Source organism: Athene cunicularia (genome assembly GCF_003259725.1).
Source record: "Athene cunicularia isolate RWA chromosome 2 unlocalized genomic scaffold, athCun1 chr2_part1, whole genome shotgun sequence".
NCBI classification, from domain to species: Eukaryota; Metazoa; Chordata; class Aves; order Strigiformes; family Strigidae; genus Athene; species Athene cunicularia.
In genome coordinates this window covers 29,991,577-30,014,196 of record NW_020799095.1, presented here as the reverse complement: position 1 = coordinate 30,014,196, position 22,620 = coordinate 29,991,577, and the positions used below count along the sequence as shown (strand labels likewise).

At 38.0% G+C, this 22,620-nt stretch overlaps 1 protein-coding gene across 3 annotated transcripts in view; it reads right to left on the bottom strand.

Annotated features, from left to right (window-relative positions):
• Positions 1-706: 706 nt before the first annotated feature.
• Positions 707-22,620, bottom strand: part of ABCB1 (ATP binding cassette subfamily B member 1) — a 117,708-nt gene continuing 95,794 nt past the window's right edge. Inside the window, exons 16-27 of one of the 3 annotated variants that reach the window (XM_026842460.1) lie at positions 21,949-22,095; positions 19,489-19,593; positions 17,825-17,902; positions 14,920-15,003; positions 13,881-14,084; positions 10,035-10,135; positions 8,943-9,083; positions 7,466-7,622; positions 6,078-6,275; positions 3,973-4,179; positions 2,320-2,466; positions 707-1,522 (exon numbers count right to left, since the gene is read on the bottom strand). In XM_026842460.1, the coding sequence (XP_026698261.1) occupies positions 1,316-1,522; positions 2,320-2,466; positions 3,973-4,179; positions 6,078-6,275; positions 7,466-7,622; positions 8,943-9,083; positions 10,035-10,135; positions 13,881-14,084; positions 14,920-15,003; positions 17,825-17,902; positions 19,489-19,593; positions 21,949-22,095 (1,776 nt within the window). In that variant the 3' untranslated portion in view covers positions 707-1,315. The remainder of the gene's footprint in view (positions 1,523-2,319; positions 2,467-3,972; positions 4,180-6,077; positions 6,276-7,465; positions 7,623-8,942; positions 9,084-10,034; positions 10,136-13,880; positions 14,085-14,919; positions 15,004-17,824; positions 17,903-19,488; positions 19,594-21,948; positions 22,096-22,620) is intronic. The other 2 variants (XM_026842458.1, XM_026842457.1) reach the window with 2 other exon arrangements.

Here is a 22,620-nt window from a genome sequence, read left to right as displayed (position 1 = left end):
AAAAGGAAAACTATTTTGGCAAATGTATCATGGAGAAAATGTAATTCAGTCACCAGCATAAGCAGAGTTTTCTGTTCAGCTGGGACAGTCTGCGCCTTGCCTAGAGGGACTTGAGACAGAAGTGTAGCCAGAGATAAAAAAATTAAATTCTGTGAGTTGTTAGAGCTACTTGGTATGTGCTGTGGATGCATGAACTCAAAAACATGGTGTTAATTTCCTTGTTGCAAGTACCAAAGCATGTTTGACTCAAAGTTGTTCTACTAAGTTTATGCTCTGTGGATCGTGTGGGACTAAAGCATAAAGTGTTAAACAGGTTAGGGTTTTTTTTTGTCTGTGGGAAAACATTTCAGTGCAGAAAGAGCATAATGGTGTAGGGAGTCTGATTTCAGTTCAGGGTGGTTAAGCTCTGCAGTCCTGTTGTCATAGGACAGGCACCATTTGCTCTGAAGGCACAGAGTAAAGCAGGGGGTTGCAGAAATTGGCTGCATCCATTGGCAAGCCAAGAATAGGAGCCAGGTTTCTGCACTGGTGGGACTGAGCAAGTCCTACCTGGAATGGTGCTTTGGGCCCATCTGTGTTGAGGAACACATCGCTACCTTTCTTCTGCCTGTGAGCACTGGCATCTGTGCATAAGCAATAGCTACTCTCTCTCTTTCCAGAGACTGCTTTTCTGAAAACTTTTTTGGCCTCTTGCTGTCGTACATCTCACTGCCTCATCACTCGCTGGAGTTTAGAGAGAATGCAGTTAGAACATGTAGTTACAATCAACCTGTAAAAGCAAACCCTGAGACCAGAACAGATGAACGAGCTCTTATCCCTTTTCCACTAGTGCTCTACGTAACAGCTTGCTGCTGGCCCTAGGCTGGACACTGTGCTTTTCCCTACCTCAGAAGACCAACCTCTTCTATCTCCAGTGTCTCTGGGCTCAAACCCTCTCTCCTTGTTTTTGAACACGCATCCCTTCACTGTGAGCACCTGTGCTAGGTGCTGCAGAATCAATCTTTGCAGAGCCTGGAGGACAGAAAGGGCCCTTCACACCCAGAGTCCTTTGCTTTGCTGTTTGGCAAATCAGTGGGGTTTTTTTTCATGACTGCTATGTAGTCTTTAATTTGAGCAACTGAATTTTTGTGCTGGTGGAAGAAGAGGGTTGGGTTCTTAAAGCAAATGTACCTCAGTAATTTATTAGTTACAGGGTTTAAGGAAACTACTTACAGAATTTTACCAAAACCAGAAGTAGTGAAGCATCCTTAATAGTCTCATACAAAAAACTGAACCAGCTGTAAAGCTGTGCTTCAGCGCCAGGTACTGCCCACTGTCACACATTGCATGACCCACTTTGGACGTTGACCAGAGAATAGTAGATGCCTTTTTCAGCCAGGAGCTGCTGATGGGTCCCTTGCTCTATGACCTTGCCGTTCTGGACCACAGCAATCTTGTCAGCATTTTGGATGGTGGAGAGGCGGTGAGCTATCACGATGCAGGTGCGACCTTCTCTGGCTTTATCCAGCGCTTCCTGGACAATCTACGCAATGAACAAACCAAAAGGTGAATTAAAAATAAATGCAGCAGCTGTTTCCACCTGAAGTACCTCTAGTCTGTCATCTGTCTGATAAAGCAATGACAGAGGTGATGTTTCAATGGACTTGGAGGTGAAAAAGTGTTATCCCTGATGACTGGTTCAGATCCTTGTTTGTATGTCTGGGGTGAGGGACAGGCAGTGTTTGCTGGTGGGCATGCGTTCATGTTCTCACTTGCCTCAGAAGTCAGATCAAGCTGATTTCTCCGGGGTCACAGCCCAGCCCTTCCTTACTGTCGCAGGTAGGTCTTAGTTGGTCAGTTTTAGAAATTGTCCCCAACAAATTGATCTGTCTCCTTTGACAAGCCATGCACTTTATCACTTTCAGCAACATGGAAAACTGCTCCAACTTTCAGTCCCATTCATTAGATAATTACAACTTAATCCCCCAAATATTTCCATTATAAAATCATGGTATAATCAAATAAAATGCTGGATAATTTTGTATTCTAGTTTCTAAGCACTACGTATGGTATACTTGGTACACACACTTTTAACAACACCTCCACACTTCCCCTTTATTTTTAATACTATAAAGGTTACAAATTCTTTAATGTCACCTGTTCTGGGCTCTGTAGCCACAGAGATACTAAATGTTGCAATAAAACTATTTTGAAAATTGATAATACAGAATTGCTTTTGGGATGGGGGTGGGTAAGCGTTTGTTTTTCACAAAATGAGCCTCTTATTGGCATGACCAGCCAACTTGCAAATCCTCATTTCTATCTGCAAAGCCAACATACCTTTTCACTTTCTGTATCCAGTGCAGAGGTAGCTTCATCCAACAGCAGGATTCGGGGCTGCCGTACAAGAGCTCGGGCTATAGCAACACGTTGCTTCTGACCACCAGAGAGCTGGCTTCCTTTGTCTCCCACGCGTGTGCCATATTTCTAGATACAGAAAGTAAGCACAAGTGTAAACCTGGATTTGGACCTAATCCTGTGGAGTGTGACATTTGAGCTGCATTTCCACTGGGTGACGAGTCTTGGGCAGCCCCTTTCCCAGCCACTGGGGCAAGTGCGGGTGAGTAACCTACATACAGCAGCTGAGCTGAAAAAGACATTTATGAGTGTATTTAACTGCAGAGCAAACCCCGTGATGCTGAGCAAAGCAGCGTCGTTTGTTTTGGGGTAGAGGACCAAGGTGCAGAGAAGCTGAGGGCAGGGCAGGAGAGGGAGGTTGTGACATTGCCAGGAGTGAACCCAAGATTCAGCTTAGCACCAAGCAGCCCAGGCACTCACTCTTCTCTCACTACGCCAGTTCTCTCTAAGAGGAAAACAGCCTGAGAGATGTTGAGAATGATTTAGGATGAATGAGAAGCCAGTCAAATTCAAAATCTCATCTGCATTGCACCCTACTTTAAAGCTGACACAAATTTACTCAAGAAATTTGATTCCAGCTCTGTGCTTCCTCTGTTTGTTACCTGCTGTGTGAATAAATGTACATCTCTGATCTAAGGGATGAAGTTTTGCATGGAAAACCCACCAACCTCCTTAGCCTGTGGGAATTTATTGACTGAGAAATATTTGTCCTAGCCCGTATTTTCCACAAGAGCAAGCTGACAAACAGCTGTTAGCATCAGCCAATCACTTCACACAGCAGGTAGGAAGAGCTTTACTTGCATTCACCTGTCAGCAGCTGCTCAGCAGGACATGAACAGATAGACTTCAGGGATCTTTTTTTTTTTTTTTTCCTAGCATAATTATTCACAACCAATCTAGCAAACCTGAAACTGCTTTTCCTTCCAAGGTGCTATTTATTTTGCAGCAAAAAGATCCACTGTACCCAAGACTCAGCTTGTCACATCAGGTACAACCAGGAGGTAACAACAGGTATAAATAGGGAAAGGGAGAGAAGGAAGTGGGAACAAGGTGCTGGGTTTCTGTCTCCTTTTCCAAGTCAACTTCTGTGTGTGACTTTACACACCTGGCTAATGAGATGTTGAAAAAAGGAGGGTGAGACCAGTGCTCTTTGGGCTGGCTTAGCACTTTCCTGTTGTTTCCACTTTACAGAAGGGAAGCACCCAGCCTCTTTTTCAGTATTTTCTTCATGTCTGTTGCTCCATGCTCTTCCATCTAGAATGACTCACCTGAGTACCAGCATCACTCAGGTTATTTTATTAACAGACACTTCTCCTGCAGAGATGAAGACCCCTCCCATTCAAGCATTTGCAGCCGTGGGCCTGAGCAAATGACTGCAGCCACTGCCACCCCCTAGCTCTCTGTTTGCCCTTTGGGTCTTCTGGGGGCAAACACCACCACCCCCCCCAATTTCAATGTCTAATTCTGTAAATCACAGAAATATAATTGCTTTTAACCCATATTTACTTAAGAAAGCATGAATAGGCACTATGTTTTTTTTCCCCAGTTGAAAGTTGGAAATGAGGGCCTAATTACCTTTGGTAGTGATTCAATGAAGCAATGAATATTGGCTGCTTTTGCTGCTTTTACAATTTCCTCATGTGACACTTCCCGACTGTTATCTCCATATGCGATGTTTTCAGCAATAGTGCAGTCAAACAGGATTGGTTCTTGTGAGACGATACCAATCTGAGCTCTCAGCCACTGGATATTTAGTGTCTTTGCATTATGGCCATCCAGGAGCTAAAAAGTCAAAAATAGTATGTTTTAATCATAGTACTTTATAGATGGCTGAGGTTTGTTTATGGTTTGGGGTGGGTTTGTTTTTTTTGGTTTTATTGTTTTGTTTTGTTTTTTTTAATTTAGCAACATGAAGGCCTTTAGCAGACAGGGCACGCAGGCCATTTCATGCCCTGAGTCTGTTAATTTAGGCACTTATCCATGGCAGAAGAGATGGGGAGATGACTGTTTAAAACTTAGCTATGTTTGCAATCAATACAATAACACCAGATGTCTCCATGAATCTTAAAAAACTCCAGCTGTATGAAGCCACTATGTATTTCACCCCACTTTATATCACTCTAAGAGCCAATACAAATCTGCTTTCTCTGCCACCTAGCTATCAGTATTAGAGACATTTGGCACTGTGCTGATGACAGGAGGATCTGCTTCAGAAGCCAGTAGATCTATACCACAATGTGTTTCCACAGCCACTTCCTTTATTAGCAGCTTTATCCTATCTATTATGCTGATTTGGGAGTCAGATGTCCTCACCTTTCAAATGACAGTAAAGGGGAACAGCAATGGACCACAGTCTCTAATCCTGTAACTGAATATCATCCTTGTACATCAGTGAGAAAAATTCATCTACCACCACTTACTCCTGTAAGATGAGATGCATGTTTAAAAATCTATATATTTAGCACTTGAACTCCTCCTCTTCTCGCACTGTACCTTATCTGGGCATTAGAATCCACAGTTGTAAATTTAACTATGTCTGTTATGCAGGGATTTATTTTGTCCAAAATAAAACATCAGTCCATCTTTCTGCTTTATCCCCATGACTTCTATCTAAAGCAGATGTAATGACCTGTTCCTGTGGGTGCACTGGGACATTGGACTCTTGGAGCTCAGATCATCTGTTTACTCTGTGGGTTGTTGAGAGGAACCTGTCTTCTTATTCTCAGAATATAATAAATAGAAGCATTTAAATTATTAAGTACTGAATAATTTTTACTTTTTTTTCCCCCCCCAGTCTCAGGAAAAGGTATCTCACAGTTCAAGGCTACTCTCTCATTGACAAACATTAGGAACTAAATACAAACTCCAGGGAGAAGCAGCCAAAAGGTCACTCCAGCATCTCCATCTCTCAAGAAGGCTATCTGTACTTCAGGCTGCTGTTCAGTTGGAGCTACAGATGACAGTTTTGCCTTTCACAGTCAGGACTATGGTGGGAGGCAGATATCTGGGTTTTGGAAGTCTGGTGGTCACATTTTTGGAGGAAGGATCCAAATCCTCTGAACTGAAGCCATGACTATGGATGAAATATGGGTATAAGTGAAGAAACAGATGAAATATGATATCACTTTATTTGGCAAGTACAAAAAAAAATGTCCTAGGAATGCACAGACATCTATCTTCAGCCTCCAGATGCTTCAAGATCCAAGAAGAGATTTTGGGGTTTTTTTCATCTTCCCTTTACTTAGTTTTTATATGCTAGGTGATGATGCAGTGAAGGTCTATGGCTACGCTAAGCAGCGTTGCTGTTAAATTTCCAATATTTTGTCCTTACTGTCATTAAACTAAACCTCAGTGATATCAGTAGGCTCTGGTCATATCAGTGTAGCAAGTTCTGTCCATTGGATCGTGTTCTAGTAACTTGAAATCGCATGGGAAATTCAGAAATTTTACTTTCCTTCTACTTTCCCCATGACTGCATAGAGAATATTGAAAATCCATGTGTTCCTGCCCTTAATTTTCAAAAATATTGCCAAAAATTTGTACCAAAAGTGGGTACTCACACTAGCAAACATGTAATGAGATTATTTAAGAGGGGGGGAAAAAAAAAGGCAAATAAGTTATATTAATAAAATAGAGTAAGCATGTATCATGTACCTTACACTTTGATGTGGAACACTTACCATTTCTCCACTGAGTGGATCATAAAATCTCTCAAGCAGCTGAACAACAGTGCTCTTTCCACAGCCACTGCTACCAACAAGAGCCAGAGTTTGTCCCTTTTCTACTTTTAGATTCAAACCTTGGAGCACTTTGGCCTCTGGTCGGGTTGGGTAGTTAAATGCCACATCATTAAATGTTATGTTTCCACCAAATATTTTCTGATTGAAACAGTAGAGTTAGGTCAATTTTTTAGGCTAATGTAACAGATCATAAAAGACTATGCAGAACATTCATAAAAGAGATCTGTGGCAGTTTTTCCAAAAAGATCAGACTTTTTTTTTTTTCCCAGGAATATGTAGTGAGAAGCTATTGTGAAAACACAAATTCTCTCCTAAATATTCTACTCTGCAGGCATATTTTAATTAAAATTCTGTTCCATAAACACAATTCTGACAGCTTCTCTTACACCATCTGTTTAAACAAGATTACATTTTCAGAAGTAACAATAACTCTAGGTGGCTGACTTCTGTCTGCTTTGCAAGAACCTCATTCAGATTCCTGGCATGTTTGTTTTTTTGTTTTTTTTTTTTTTTTTTCTTTTTTGTCCTTAAAGATACTGAAAATAATCTCCTATTTTTGATCTGTGCACCGAATCAACCCTTCTACTTAAAGGTTTTTTCTAATTAATTTACTATACAATGTAATATGTTATACGCAGTATGGATATATGCCTACACAAGAGGAAATATAGTTCATACGAATGAGTATATATAAAATGTAAATATAGATGTATGCAAATGGCCAATCAACATAACAGCTCAAATGCATAACACTTGATAGGACTCACAGCTATTTTCCTTTATTACATGTGTGTATATATGTATATGCATATATACACATATATAAACATAATAAACATTGGGTTTGGAATATATACATGATAGTTTTCTGTAATGTTTTGTCCTCTGTTGTATGACAGGCCACATGCACCCATATGATCATATACATTGTTGGCTACTAAAGTATGTGACAATCTATTATGGACAACTTGCAAATAAGTTATCCCTCAAAAATTTTTGGCTAAATATTAGAGGCCAAGCTATATGTTCAAGATCCATGCTCAGGAGCTTCATGCAAGAAAGTCTTGAAAAACTATCTCTGCTGCAATTAACCCTATTTCCACTGGCTCTTAAAGGTGTTTCACCAAGAGACAGGTGAGGTTTTGGCAGCAGACACAAAGCAAAGCTTAACCCCAGTTTGGCTGGATGAGTCAGATATGAATGGGCTCACACAGTACTTGTTCTCAGGAGCTATTATGTGGGTGGGAGAAAAAAAAAAAAAAAGAAAAACAGGCTTGAAATAAATTAGAGGAGTATGCTATGCTGTGCATAACACCGTGCTTACTTACAGGCTTCTCTCCTTCCTCACTGTAGCTATCTATGGAGGGTACTCTTTCAAACAGCATGAATAAGTAGGCTGCTGACATTTTGGCTTTGGCATAGTCTGGAGTGAAAGAAGTGCTTTGTCCTAATGCCATTGCACCAAATACAATAGCTGAAAAAACTCTGTAAAGATAAAAATAAGAAATATATATTGACATTGTTGTGACAAAGGCAAAAAAAAAGTGTTCATGGGCAATTAGGGGCTTCAGATAAATATTCATAAGGCTAAGGTAGGGTAAGAGCTGTCTACTGCAAACTGACACTTTTTTTCTTACTGAGAAAATCAGTAATTTGTTTGTAGGGAAGAGAGTAGCACTCTAAGCTTTCCTTCCTTGCCCACTTGTCTGGATTTAATAGAAATGGCTGTGTTGATTTCTGTTTCTGTTCTTAACGCATGTTAGGATGTATATTTCCTTGCAGCTCAGTTTGGTCTGTAAAATTGAAGGTATCAGTTGTGGAGCAGTCTGGGGGTTATGGAGAAATTTGCCATTCTACATTTCCTTTGAATGGCCCTGTCTTCCAGGCACAGTCAAATCGTTGAGTTCAGGAGAAATAGGCAAAAGGCAAATGGGAGATGAGAAAGAAGCTTGAAATCTGGGGTGAGCAAAAGGCAGTAGGAGAGGAGATACACAAGGAGAAGGGATTCACTTGAATGTGTAGGGGAAGGAAGGGTAACGATGGTATTTGGGAAGGGGTAGGTGTAAACAGGGTAAGAAGCAGCTGTAGCTTCAGCAGCATTTCTTGCCAGGCGAGAGTGTGGCAAGTGCTGAAAGCAAGCATGGGATGTGCATGGGAGACAAGGTGGCTGTTGACAAATATGGACAGGGGTTTCAGCTGCAGGAAGAAAAGCAAAAGACTTGGTTAGATGCTGGAGATAGGGAGGGAGGAAAGAGACGGTTGGAAGTGTGCCAGTCAGTGGGAACAACTCTCCAGAAACACTTGGAGAAGCTTTTTCTGCTCCGGCTGGGCATTTTCCAGATTGGGTGTTTGCCAAACCTTTCTCCTGCTCTCCACCTCTCTTGTCCCAGGGCTCATAATTTCCTCATCTCAGTTTCATTCATTACTTGCTCCACTTACCTTTTAATCTTGTCCACCTACACTCCCTACAGCTAAGCCATGTGATTCTGTTATTAAAGAAACCTTGTTGGCCATGAAAACGAGAAATATAGCTTTGCTTTGTTTGTCTTTATGTTGCCTTCCTTTTAGCCTGGGCAAACAAATTACGAGGGAAGTTGTTTGTAGGTAGCTGAACACAGTCTGAAAGCATCACTTTGGATTTGTAATAGCATAAGGAAAGAAAGGGAAAGTAAGGGTGAAGAGTGGAAGACAGAAGTATTTATTGTTTTTTTTCAGCTCTATAATCCATCATTTCATGATACCTATAGAAAAATCAAACATATGCTCCCACATGGTCAAAAAAGAATCTAACAAAGAGATACTTACAAAAGCACATCTTTAAACCGCATATGTCCGTTTCTCACTAGGTAGGCACCAAACCTAAAACACCCAGCATAAGTAAAGTACATAATAGCTTGCGTAAAGGCAAAAGTAAATCCAAAGATATGTGCCTTCTTTACAGAATTTCTGTAACAGAAAAAACATATAATCATGACCATATTATACATTCCCTTGCAGCAATCAAGAATGTGAAGAGTATTCTATAATTCAAAGGAATCCACAAGTCGTCAGTATTTTAAAGTAAATCTCCAGCTCTTTGTAAGATCCTAACCTAAGACATCATCGTTCCTGTACGCTTCAGATTCCTCTCTGCAAAAAACAATGAGACTATTGGAATAGAAGAAGAAATTGCTTTAACTCCAAGTATTCTGAGCATGTACAATTTGTATTGTCTTCACCTCATACATTCATTAAAATTATTTTCAAAATTATAATATAGTTGCAATTCAGAATGTCAACTGATGCATGAGGAAAATTAAGAACTTTAGAATGTCTACAAAACAGAAATGACTTCAATAAAACAAATTTTTTTGCTTTATCTTACATTGAACCAAATCGTGACATTTCATGAGGTTTCACATGATCTGCTATAGTACTTCAATAAATTAGCAGAGTGAACAAATACAGAAGCTGCTATGCAGGTTCACCCTTCTAGTTCCTTCATTGGGAAAATTCCACTGATTTTTATAGGAATCTTACCTGAACAAACAGGTAAAACCCGACATTTCATTTGTTAAAAAACAAATTCCCTCAGAAGAAAGGGTTTGTGATTATACGAATTAATAAAGGCTTCTGCTTCCAGAATTACAGCAGCCAATAACAACATCATGGAGATTTTTTCGGGAAAAAAAAAAAAAAAGGAATTTCAAACATCACCTTTGGAACATTACCTAAAATGTCAAGATCATTAAGGGAAAGATAATCTATATTTTTTTTATGTCAAAGCTGTGTTTGGAATGAAAGATTTTATGATGCACGGACAGAGATAAATTGTGATTCAGTTTACTAGTGTTAATTTATGTTCATTTTAAAAAATAATATTTCAATAACTTTTTTTTTAAAGAAGCATTCTTTTACCTATATGATGCTTGAAAACTTTGTCCATACATAAGCTCAAATTTTCTCTCCTGAGTCAAAGTAACAACAGTTCGAATATTTTCTATGGCTTCTGAAGCAATCTGTATCAGAGAACAGATATTCATCAGCAGAAAAACAAGATTATATGCAAATTTTAAAACATAATACGATTAATAGAATAACTGCAACAAAAGTATGTCTACAATATTGTTGAACGTTTGGTTGCAACATTTGTAGATATGCTGCTGTTAAATAATATGTACAATTAGCATGAATTATAGCAGTGAAGTTGAGACAGCATCCATTTTAGTACAGCCAGCACTGTGATTTTATTTTCCAGTGGGCTTGTGTAACCTGTCACGAGGATGATGCCACGCAGCTGTCATCGCTGTGGGAGCCAGTCAGGATAAACTGAACAAGCCCACATCACCTCCAAATGCATTTGGAACTGCAAGGTAAACATATGTCCACATTTTCAAAAGCGACTAGTGATTTTAATCTCACGAATAAAGAAATGGTCTTTCCTAGGGTGCATTCTCAGCATTTGTGGAAAATCAGGAGTCTTTCAAAACTACTAAAGGAGAAACTCCAAACCACTGGCCATTCTTAAAAATGTAGAGACAGGTTTTCCTGTCCCATATGGCAGCTTGACATCTAATTCCTATTAACATTATATCTGAAAATCTTCCTATTTTGCCACAGAAGAAAAAATAGTAGAAGTTTTCCAAAATGATTACTGATGCTATGTATCCAATCTTGATTGAAAAATAGTGGAAGTTCATTACTTAATTTTCTAATGATCCCCAGTATTAAGGGGATTTACTTGTAGTTTTTTAATATCATCAGCAAATCTTTTAATAACAACAGTTGATTTAGCCTTAGTCAAGAATCCATCAAATCAAAACTAAAAATGTAATTCACCTCGGAAAGCAAATTTTGTAAAATATATTAATGGAACACTATACTCATTCCAGCTCAAAATTTAGTTCCAATGTGCTTGTTTTAGGGGAAAAGAAAATTTAAAATTATCCACTGTCTAGAGTCACCTACCACCTGGGACTCAAGCTCGATTTTTTTCTCACGTATTGTCACCCATGTAAGGATTTATACACTGTGGAATCCCACTAACTTCACAGAAGCCCCCCTTAGGTCTGTACCACTCAAAGTCCTGTGCTCATGGATTGTACCAGGAACTGATTTCATTAGATAAGTGTATGACAAATTCTGCTGCTCATAAGGAAGGCACAAAATATATTTACTCTCTTTTAGCTATGTTGTTTCTGCACTACCTTTCAATGAGAGTAGTTTATTTTTATCTCTCATGTGTGAAAATGGCCTTTCTCCATAGGGAGTTTTTGAGGAAGAACCCTTCTTTTAAAGAGAAGAGTAGATTTTTACCTAGAGCTAAAAATAGTTGCTTGGGATTTGTTTTTATTCAGGTTTGCTTGATATGTTGAGAATGAAACATTTTGCTGAATTGCCATGGAAATATATATGGTTTAAATTTTGCCAGAAACTAGGGATCTGCAAAAAATTGGTTTGATTAATATAGTCTGCCAAAACCAGATATTCAGGTCATTGCCTAACAATCATGTAACTGTTCTTACAAATAGTCTCCAAGGGAATTGGCATGAGATAGTCAGCTGTAAACAGCTTGACTATGAGATAGCTTTAAAATATTCCAGTGCATAAGAATGCAGTCAACAAGGTTACTTGTTTGGCAAAATTTTATGAATCATTAGTGACAGTATTTTGAATTTTTTCTTGATTACCCTATCATGTAAAAAAGAACAGGTTTTGTTGTTTGTTTGTTTTTGTTGGTTTTTTTTCTACACACATATATACTTTTAAAAATAAATCTACTTTAACTTTTTGTTTTAATGTGTAACAAAACACCTCTAGGCTTGTGAATCATCAGCCTTTACTGCAAATGTAGAAACCAGCTTGGAAGCAAACACGACACTCAGTCTTCAACTCAGTCAGAAAAAGGAAAAGCTTAGCAGCTCTACACACATGAGAACTAACCTCCAAAAATTTAACTATACCCATGCATTTGGCAGACACTTCTTTCTACATTATTACTTCTACACAATAATAAGTAGAATAAATGCTTAGACAATCTACAAATAAGAAAGACAGCAGACTAAGTAACGTGAGGGATAAGATATTAAAATAATTAAATAAGGCGGAAAAACTAACATAACTGCATGTAAGTGCTATCTGGCTCCCCTACAAAGACAAGCATCATGTTTTCTTTATGTCTGTATTAATGATAAGAATAGTTTTACAGGCAGGTAAAGTGAAATTTTTCTCTGCACAGCCAATTTAAATAAGCTTTGAGGCTGAGAAGCTTTACAGTTGTCTCAATAACAACCTTTAATTAAATTGCTCTCCATAGAAGCAAGATTGTTTTGGACTGTTTCTTTGGTTTTCTAACAGCCAACCTGTGCCCTCACAGAAGTTTCCAAGTTTCATTTCCAGTCCTTGCATTACCTTCCCTTGTCTTTTCCCAACCTCCATTATCAGCTGAGGATGTTAAATAGCCAGTGCAATCATTGTATGATCTGGAAAGAAAGATAAAAAATAGATAACAATTTTAGCCAGATCATACAATGATTGCACTGGAGGCCTATTTCAAAAGAGCGTTGTGAGACTGTTAAATTCAAGCTGTATTGTAAGACTTGGCTGAAAACTGTTGTAGAAGTCACGATAAATAAAAGATGAGTTAATTCCCTCAAATTCTCTTGGCTATTTGTTATGTTTCTATTTAAAATTGTTAGAGAATAGTCATTTACATGTGTCAGTGGATGACAACGTTCTGCTGCGGACGTCTTGTGATTTGGACTTAGAAATGAATCATTACTATGTAGATTTATACCAAAATGCCTGGCAGGCAAATACAAGAGGAATTTCCTTTCTTTGTATTTTAGTGTGAAAAGGGCTAGGAGCAAACACCCAAACCCATTTTCTAACCAGCCTGGAGACACAGAAATGCCTCTGAGAAACTTTCCTAATGTAGGTCATGGAAAGAGAGACTAAGATTTGCTGTGCTCAGACTCCACTGCAACTGACCACGGTGTAATGGGAGGGAGGGAGGTAGGGAGGTAAAGGGCAGAAGAGAAGCTCACACCGGTGCTGTGCTGCTTGGGTGGAGTGTGTCAGAAACCCAATCTCCACAAAGCACGGTCCGGGAAGTGAGGAAACAGTTCTCCTCAAAGTTATGAAATTAATACCCTCGCTCTTTGCTGCCACACTCACATTTTCCTTTGAAGCAGATTCCCAGGCTCCTGCTTCCCTTCCCAGCTAAGAGGGGAAGGAATGCACATCAGAGCAAGGGATTGCAGGGCACAGTCAGCTACACTGTCATCGTGATGTCTTCATGCATTCTTGTTACTGATGTTTTGTTTCTATACTGTGCCTTTTTGTACTAAGCCCACAGACAATTGCAAGGTGAGAGAAAGAGAAGATGTGTGACAGGTAGAAAAGAGGGGCACTGAAAGGAAACAAACTGGAGAGAAATGAAGAAAAGGAAAAAAAAAAAAAAAAAAAGCAGAGTGCTGGGAAAGAATAGGGAACCCAAATGCAGGCTTGGGACAGGCATCAGAGACCCAGGACTTTTACAATGCTTAGTATGCTCTGAGTACTACAAACTATTTGAGAACATAAATTAATAACTCACAGTTTCAATTTTCAGCTTCATATTTGCTATATTACCATTCTGTCAAAGCAGTACAACAATGCAGACTTTTACTTATTTGAGTATATTCTTGATCCATCACCAATGTCCCTATCAAGCAACACCGTGTGATACAACATAAAACCAGATAAAAACATCCCCAAACCCACCTTTCCTGCAATTTCCAGTTCCTTCTTATCTTTTTTTGCATGTCCAGCAAGCATCTTCATTTGAATCATTCCTGTTACAGCAATAATTGGCACAATGGCTAAAAGCAGAAGAGTCAGCTGCCAGCCATGGATCAATGACAAAACAATCCCAGTCCCAAGATTAGCTACATTTTGGGCAATTAGTGCCAGTCTAGAACCTGTAGCCTGGAAAAGAATGAAACCATTGTAAATTACTCTGTTTTATTTGAAAACTATACAGGAAATATTTCTTACCTAGACAATTGAGATTTATTCACCAGAGGACATCTGGAAGTGCTTAATTTGGTCTAAATATTCTGCAGAACTGGATGCTTTATCTTTTGAAAAGTGTTTCTATTGTACAGATCATTCCCCCAAGTCTTCTGTATCTTATCTAGATTTCCTCCTCTGTTTCCATCCATTCATTCATTCAGATTTATAGTCCTTGTTTTAAGGTTTTGCCCAAGAAAACAATGCCATCTCCTATTTTTTAAACCATGACTTCAAACTTGCCAGTTCTCCTGAAACATGGCATTTCTTAACTTGTAGTCTGAGACTATTTTTTTCCCTGACTACATTTAACTTCAAGCATATGAACACACACAGTGCTGCAACGAGAACAATGGTCATTTTGAGGCATACACTTAAACATTTTCTTGATATTTGTAATATTTATCATGAAAACACAATGCTGTCTAGACATCTAAGTAGGTTGGATAAATAACTTTAAATAAACAGACTCCTTTATATTAGTGATAACAGGACTGAACATTGGTATGAATTAAATGCAAAAATGTAGATATAGATATATATAAAATACATATCTTACCTACTGTTATATTATATCCCTGTGTGACACCCCCCAAAAAATTAATACAAAATTAAATAAAATATTATATTATTGAATAAATAATAACAGCTTCCAGATGACTGTGTGTGCAGGATTTCTATTTACCGAATCCAGCCTGTAACTTATTCCAGGCTAAACCAAATTAAAAAAATGCCAGGGCTTGTTACTTACTCCTTTCACTTGTGAGGCATCATTAGCAAGTCTTGTAATTAATGCTCCAGTGCTATTTTTGGGATCATCAAACCAGCTGATCTCCTTCAACATGAAATAGAGTGATTATAATCTTAAAATATCTAGTTTGCACATCACCTAATCAGAGTAGGTAAGAGAACTTAATCACTTTGGATTACAAAGGGATGACACACACAATATGGTGTTCTTTACATGTAACCATACATACAATAGACATAAAAGTTTATTAAAGGTATGGGAACACAAAACTCAAAATTAAATTGTTTTAACAACTCATATATCCTTTTTGCAATAACACAAACACTACTACATTATTTCACATTAAAAGTAGCTTTACAAGAAATCTTTGTTTGTGAATTTAACATGGTCTTGATGATCAGATGCTCACTAAATAGAGTAATAATATAGGGACAATTACTTGGATGTATAACATTCATCTGCAAAGACAACTAACTAAACAATATACTTTCTCCTATTACAAAGCTAAAAATGCATCTTAATTCTCTGTCACAAGTACTGTGAAATCTTCAAGTCTGCTGTGAAGTGTTTTGAAAGTCTGAGTGTTGCTGCAAAATTTCTGTGGTGTCTGAGAAGACAGATGTAAAATGATATGCAGTGATGGGAACTTACTCAAGACTGCCTCTTCCTCATCTGGAAGACACTATTTTGAGGGGAAAAAATCTTGTCAATCTTTTGTATCTCATTAACAATTCAGATTAATTGGTCAGAGGGATCAGTGACTCTGAAGCATTTGTTTGAAAACTATATGTCTGAATTAAATGCAACTCATTTGTCTTATTTAAATCCAGGAAGTAAAAATAAGATATCCACTTGTATCTTTTTTTCCTCCAGATTTGCCAAATATCGAAACCAAAAGATCATTTTCATGAAACGATCTAAGTATTTGTATTACTTTATGCATACATAATTCTAACCAACAGTGTGGTATTTTTGTGTAATAACTGTTCGTAAGGTTATTCTAAGAGCTTTTATTTTGCCTACCATTAGTGTATAAACGTACAACCTTTAGACATCAAGTATGCTACATTTTGACTTCTTGGGGTTTTATTGAGGGTGAAGGGATTATTTTTAAATGCAGTGAAGTATTCTTAAATACAGTAAGAAAAAAAAGATGTCAAACAGTTTCAATCTGGCTGTAGGCTCGCATAGCCAGATGGCTGCTTTGGCGTTACGTGATATGGAGAATGCACCACATGTGTTGGTGCTAATACACAAAACACTCCCAGGTCCCACTGCTGTAGTGCCTGATACTTGAACATGGTGCCAGTTGGACACCATTTTCACACCAGAGTGAGAAAAGTGAATATAATGATATTACTTGACCATGAAAACCTCTCTGTTACCTTTACAATCTTTCAAGACCTTCCTCCGGGGAGCTGCTGAGATTCAGTGTGATCTTAGAGACCTCACTTTCCTCCTGGGCTAGTCAAAAAAGTCTCATGGGACTTAATTTCCAAGGACCTATAATCCCTTCCCATATAAACCACAAAGAAGAGGCATCTGGGCCCCCTGTGAAATGGGTTAACGAAAGGAAAGCCTGATGTGACTCAGGTTGGCTCTGGGAACTTCTCAAGGAGGGAATGACCCTCTGGAGATCAGGGAAACTTCACTCAGCTATATGGGCTGAAGAAATGGTGCGGTTGTCCCCGTTTGAAAACCTCTTCTTTGGTCCCAGACTGCTGATGTATCAGACTGGGGTGGTTGGAATGGACCACTGTCTGCAGCGAGTGAAAGGCAAGGGAGTGATGTGTCTAGTCTCACATTGCTCTGCTTTCTGCTATCTCAGGGTTTACATGCATGGCCACAGCTGGGTCAAATGGAGTAAAACTTAATTGAAATTTAGAGGAGGATTGAATTTATGCTGTGGATTGATAATATGATACTGAATACCAAGATTTCCTTGAAATACTTGAATTAAAAGAAAGACCTCAGTAGGAAATCAACTGATAAAGGTAGGAGGGGCAGAAATATTTGAGTTAGTTCTAGCTGTGGTGAAATAAGAACTGGAAGTGCTGGCAACCCTGCAGGACAGATACCAGTGCAGGCTGTGCCTCCCAGGTAAGGCTCACCAGTTTGCACTGGTACGTTACCCACACTGCAGCGAGTAGGGATGCTGAGCAGCTCGCCACTGCACCAGCTCCAGAAAGCAGCTAATGCCAACCATCAGACAATGGTGATAAGGCTGGTTACACACGTAGTTAGGATCCTTGCCATCCTCCTCACTGCTTAGCAACTAAGGACTGCTGTGCTTGGATTTCAGGCTGATTATTTTAAAAAATTTTTCACTCTCCTGCTGAATATATTATACTTCTACTGAGAGCAGAGCCCTGTTCCTATCCCTGACCCCTCCCATGGCTGTCTTTGCCTCTGTGCCTGCTACATAGGAGCAGCCACCAGTTTAGTGAGTGCAGCTAGTCAGATATTTGGATATTTGGGTTCTATAACCTTCACTAGTAATTATTTGTGGATCTTAACCTATACTTGGAGTTAGCTGACCATGAAGGCTGATCTGAATTTCAGATTCAGTCTCTTAGAGTACAGCCTACTTTCTCTGGTCCTCAAACCAAAGGTGCTTTGATTTTATTAAATAAGCTAAATAAACACTACTATTACCTTTGAGTTTTCCTACACTTGACCTATAATTATATCAATACAAAGGTTTTAAAACCATTTAAAATATCTAGCTGGACTTGTTATGTAGATTTAGTCCAGTCAGTTTCTAAACTGAGTTAAAGAAATCAGTGTGGTATCATTGTGGATATGATTACAGGATGACTAACTAAATAAACACAAAGATAATTTATGGCACATAAACGTAAAAGCATTTCTAAAGCTCCAACAAGCTAATATATAATGCTTTTACCTGTCTCAGAACTGCTCTAAATGCCATGGATCGAAGCCTCATTGTAAGGATTTCTCCAGCTTTGCCAAATGTGAAACCCTGTTTGAGAAAAAAGAAAAAAGGTTTTTATTACCTAACCACAGTTTTTGTCTTTTTCAGATAAATAAAGTGACTATCTGCATATAATATTTTAAAAAAACCCAAACAACCTATTGCCAAATAAAAATATATTCTAGCTGCAATGGAAATAATAAAAATCTTTAAAAGCTAAATTTAGCACCTATAAGGGTAGAGCAAAGAACGAGACACTGTTTTTTTAAGAATCAAATGTATACCATGTAATAGTCTCCAGGTCCCACCAAGCAATGTTTTAATTACAGGAAATTTTCTATCACACCTGATCTCAGATGGAAACCAGTTACTTCAAAGTAACAGGCTCAGTGCTATTACAAGTAAGACCTTATATTTGTTTTAGGCACTGTACAAATACCAGCGGTTCTTCTCTCTCTCTAAGTGCTTACAGTCAAAAAACTATAGTGCTACCAGTTATTTTCTAGGGGAAGCCTCTGAACCTGCACAGATACTCACTGACTACAACACAACTCAGCGTGCACAAAGACGTACTGGTGAATCTGTCACTCCTGGGCCAGGGCCATGCAGGGTCAGACTACGCAGGAATGAGATGAGAGAGACAGGCAGACACATTTGAGTGGACAAATATCCATAACAGCTATACCACCAATTTATTTTCTTTTCCAAGGCCATCACGGAAGTGAGAGTTTTGAGAGTGGTTCTTGCTGAAGAGAGGGCAAGGGCTGGAGGTAGTGTCAGAAAAGGCCCCCTGTTGTTTCAGGGGCATGAGGCAGAAGGTTACAAGGTGGTGTTCGGAAGTCTATATATGATTGGGCAAGGCCAACACAAGTAGCTGAGCAATAACTAAAGGGATTTGTGCATGTAAATGAGATGCACATCAAGTCACATAAAAAGTGACTGATTTACATATGAACTTGGCAGTTTTCCTGCAATATATGTAATTCCATGCATTGTCAAATGCACATTATGTGTACATGGGAATTTAGACTGTTTCAGAAAATTTGGTCAAAACTGTTTGATCCTCTACAAACAGAAGAATGCATCTCATAAACTGAAGAGGTGATTTGAAATATTATTTAACTTTCACAGTATGAAGCTGTGAGTAATCTTAAATTAAGCATATGATGTGGTCTTTCTCAATTACGTTTGGTATGTTTTCTCAGAAATCCAAGGGGTTCAGTCAGTGTAGGTACACACAGAGTAGTTTCAGTACAACCAGATCAGATGCTGACAGGAGCATTGCACAGAGCTCAGAGCAGGTGTTGAGGCAACCATTTACTCAAGACAGAAGATTCAAAACCCCATCTAAATCTGGGCTGCTGATGTTACTATCAGTACTGTATTGGGTTTTCCTACACAGGCTGTGGCGTAGTGTGGCCCTTACACCCAAAATTTCCTTTGCTGGTGAGATGGAGTTCAGCTTATAGTACAGAGAACATTTGAAACGTCTTACTATATTTTGAACCTATCTGAGAGTGAAAGTTCATCATCATTTTTCTTGTGTACTGTTTAACACTGAGGTGCTGAGATGTTAGCGCAGTTGAGATCTAGTGCTTCAAATACCATGAACAACTGCAGTAACAAAAACTTACCTGAAGAAAAAAAGTCACAAGTGAAATTAGCCCAAAACCTAAGAACAGCAGTGCATACGTGTTATTTGTCTCCCTGATGGCAGCCTCTCCTTTTTCTACAAACATCTATAAGAGAAAATTTTGAAAATTAGTTTAAGTTACAGTGCAATAATTTCCCCTGTTACTGTGGTATATGCATTACATACTCTTAATGTGATCACGAGTCCATGTCTTGTTGAACTAAGAATTTTTTTTCTTCAAAGTTTATAGACTCAAATGATTTTTCATGTCTTGTGAATGAACTCTTCATTGTTATTTTGGCAAGATAGAATCAGTAACACATGCCAGTGAACAACCTATATCAGGAAATTTTTATTGCAATTTACACCCGCAAAATGCTGAGACATGTCTTAAGACTCTAAAATAACACTTCTGGAGTCACTGACTGAAGACTATTGCATGTTAAACAATGATTAGTTAGTAAGAGAGAAATATGGCATTTGTTCTTAATATGATGTGTATAATTTTACAGACCGATTATTTTTTTAGGCTAATACTGAGCAATAAGCAGACTTCTATTGTTTGTTTCCTGTATGTTAACAAAAAAAAATATTTACATTATACAGAGAGTTTGCTTTGTTATGGAAATAAAAGTTTCCATTTAAATCTTCCATGCACTTATCTATCTCAAAAGCAGATAAATGAATATTAAAGACACAGTATCTTCAAGCCATCATCATACTTCTATATACAGTAAAAAAAAATCATAGGTCATGAAGCAAGGAGATCATATAGTTTGAGTTTCACCAAGTTTGTAAAGCAAGAAAGATAATGCTCCTAAGTTTTGATAACAAAAATATGTTTTACAAGGTTTGAGGTCTTCACAGTCTCTGAATCTTTTAATTGGATATTTGAGGGCTTTGTATATTCTTTGCTGTTGCATTGTGTTTACACATTTTGGATGTTGAGTAAGTATCATTATGTGGGTTTGATTTGTTTAATGAAATTTAATTTGCTTTAGTCAAAATTTATCTATTGTTTGTTCAGACTGACTCCAGTTTATCTTGTTTTGTACCTTGGTGCACAGCATTAAATTTACAATGCAATTATTTAAATTTTATAATATAGATTTGCTATAAATCCTATCACATCTGAAAATATTTTTAAAAGTTTTTAGAGTAAATTAATGTTTTTAAAAGGAATGACCTTAATTCTCTTTTTCCAATATTTATCTTCTGCCCTTTGCCAGATTATTTTCCATGTTGGACTGATTTGGGGACAACTGCTTAAAGACTGCAACTTCATAGCACGCTCCCCTTCCCTCAGGGATGTTTCCTGTTACACTTTGCATTAAAAGCTGAAGTATAACACCCACATAATAATCTTTTCCCAAACAGTTCTTTGGAAGGTGACGCCTCATGTGTGAATACAAAAAAATTAATATAGGCTATTTCAGTATCTTTCATGTTGTATACTACAGCTTATCTGGCTATAAAAAAAAAACGCTCCAGTAAATGCAGATATGACTGTGTTTCAATTTTTTTCTTTTTTCTTGTTTTGTGGTAAAACTGTGAAAAAGAAGAAAACAAGACTGAGAGCCTCATCCCAAAACAGTCAAACCATGAAACCGAGGCTTGGCTTCCAGAGGTGTATTTGTTTCTAAACTGATTCAGATTCCTGTAGCAAACAAATAAGATAATCATTGTCTTCTACAACTCATGCAAGTAACATGGCCATATACTCTTTCTTGGCATGGCAGGTGAGTGCCATATGTCATACAGGTACATAAGCGCTCATAAACACATACACTTGTACTCTCACAATCAGTTTGTCTCTCTCCTGCACTGTCAAAACCATAATGTCCTGCACTGTTACCAATATTAATACCTTTCTAACATAGTAGTGTGTTCTGACAGAACACGTTAGAAAATTCCTGCCAGTACAAATAAAATCTTGCTTGCTTGAGAATGTAACTTCATTTTCTAACACCATAAATTTAGGTTTACAGAAATTCTCTCTATGATGAAAAGTCTACTCAGAAGCATTATCTCACATCCCTTTCACCATGTTGCTTTTGCATTGTTTGTGTCACACTATCTTCTGAGAAGCTGTGACTGAGCACAAATGGGCAAGACAGCACAAGGAGCACCTTTCAGGCGGCCTGCACTGTTCATGCTGACATACTGCCTTCTCTAAAGGGGTAAGGGTGAAGCAGGTTAGGAGAGGTCATAAGAGAATCTCTCCTCATTCAGCATTTGGTGACCTGACCTGCTTGAGGGTGTGCAATTTGGATCATTGCTCTGTAAGACATTGAACGGGCGTTTTGCATTCTCCATAGCAAGGACCTTTGCCTGTCATCACATTTGCAGTGCAAATTGAAAAAATGTATCATTTTATTGGTTTATCATAAAGGTAATTAGGAAATAATGACAAGAGGTAAAGCATACAATGAAGATTTTTACTTCTTTGTTTTATACTCACCCCTATAATGTCTGAAATGATGACTGAAAATATGGGTTGCAAGGCCCCATTGATAATTGCGCATAAAGTTCCAATAACAAAGTATGGCCATTCAGTTTTATTCAACTCCATGATTTTAAAAAATGAAACTGGAGGTATGCTTTTATCCTAAAATAAAAGGGTTCCATCAGGATAAATACAATACCTTAATGGAGGGAAATGAGTGATATCTATATTCTTTGTAATATGCTCCTTATCTTATACACTACATTCAGAAACCCCAAAGTGACTGACCTTTAAAAGCCACATTAATTAACTGCAGAAATTCTTACTGTTACACAATACCCAATATTAATAACATAAAAGCAGGAAAAAATGAATGAATTTTATATAAACTCTCATGCTTCCAACAATAACAATTTGAGCCTTTCCCTGAAAGAATTAGTCACAAATCCCACTTACCCTTCGTGGGACTATACAGAAACAGAAATTGTGAATTTAAACCACTTTTTGCATTTGATGGTATCGAATTTCTCCTTACTCGTTGCTGAATATGATCAGCAGGTTTAGGTCATTAGCCAGTTCGATAATTTTATCTCAATTTTCAGTCATTTATTTGCTAACACAGACATTTTAGACAATAGATAGCAAAACATTTAGACAAAAATAGTAATTATTTCCTATCCAGAGTGT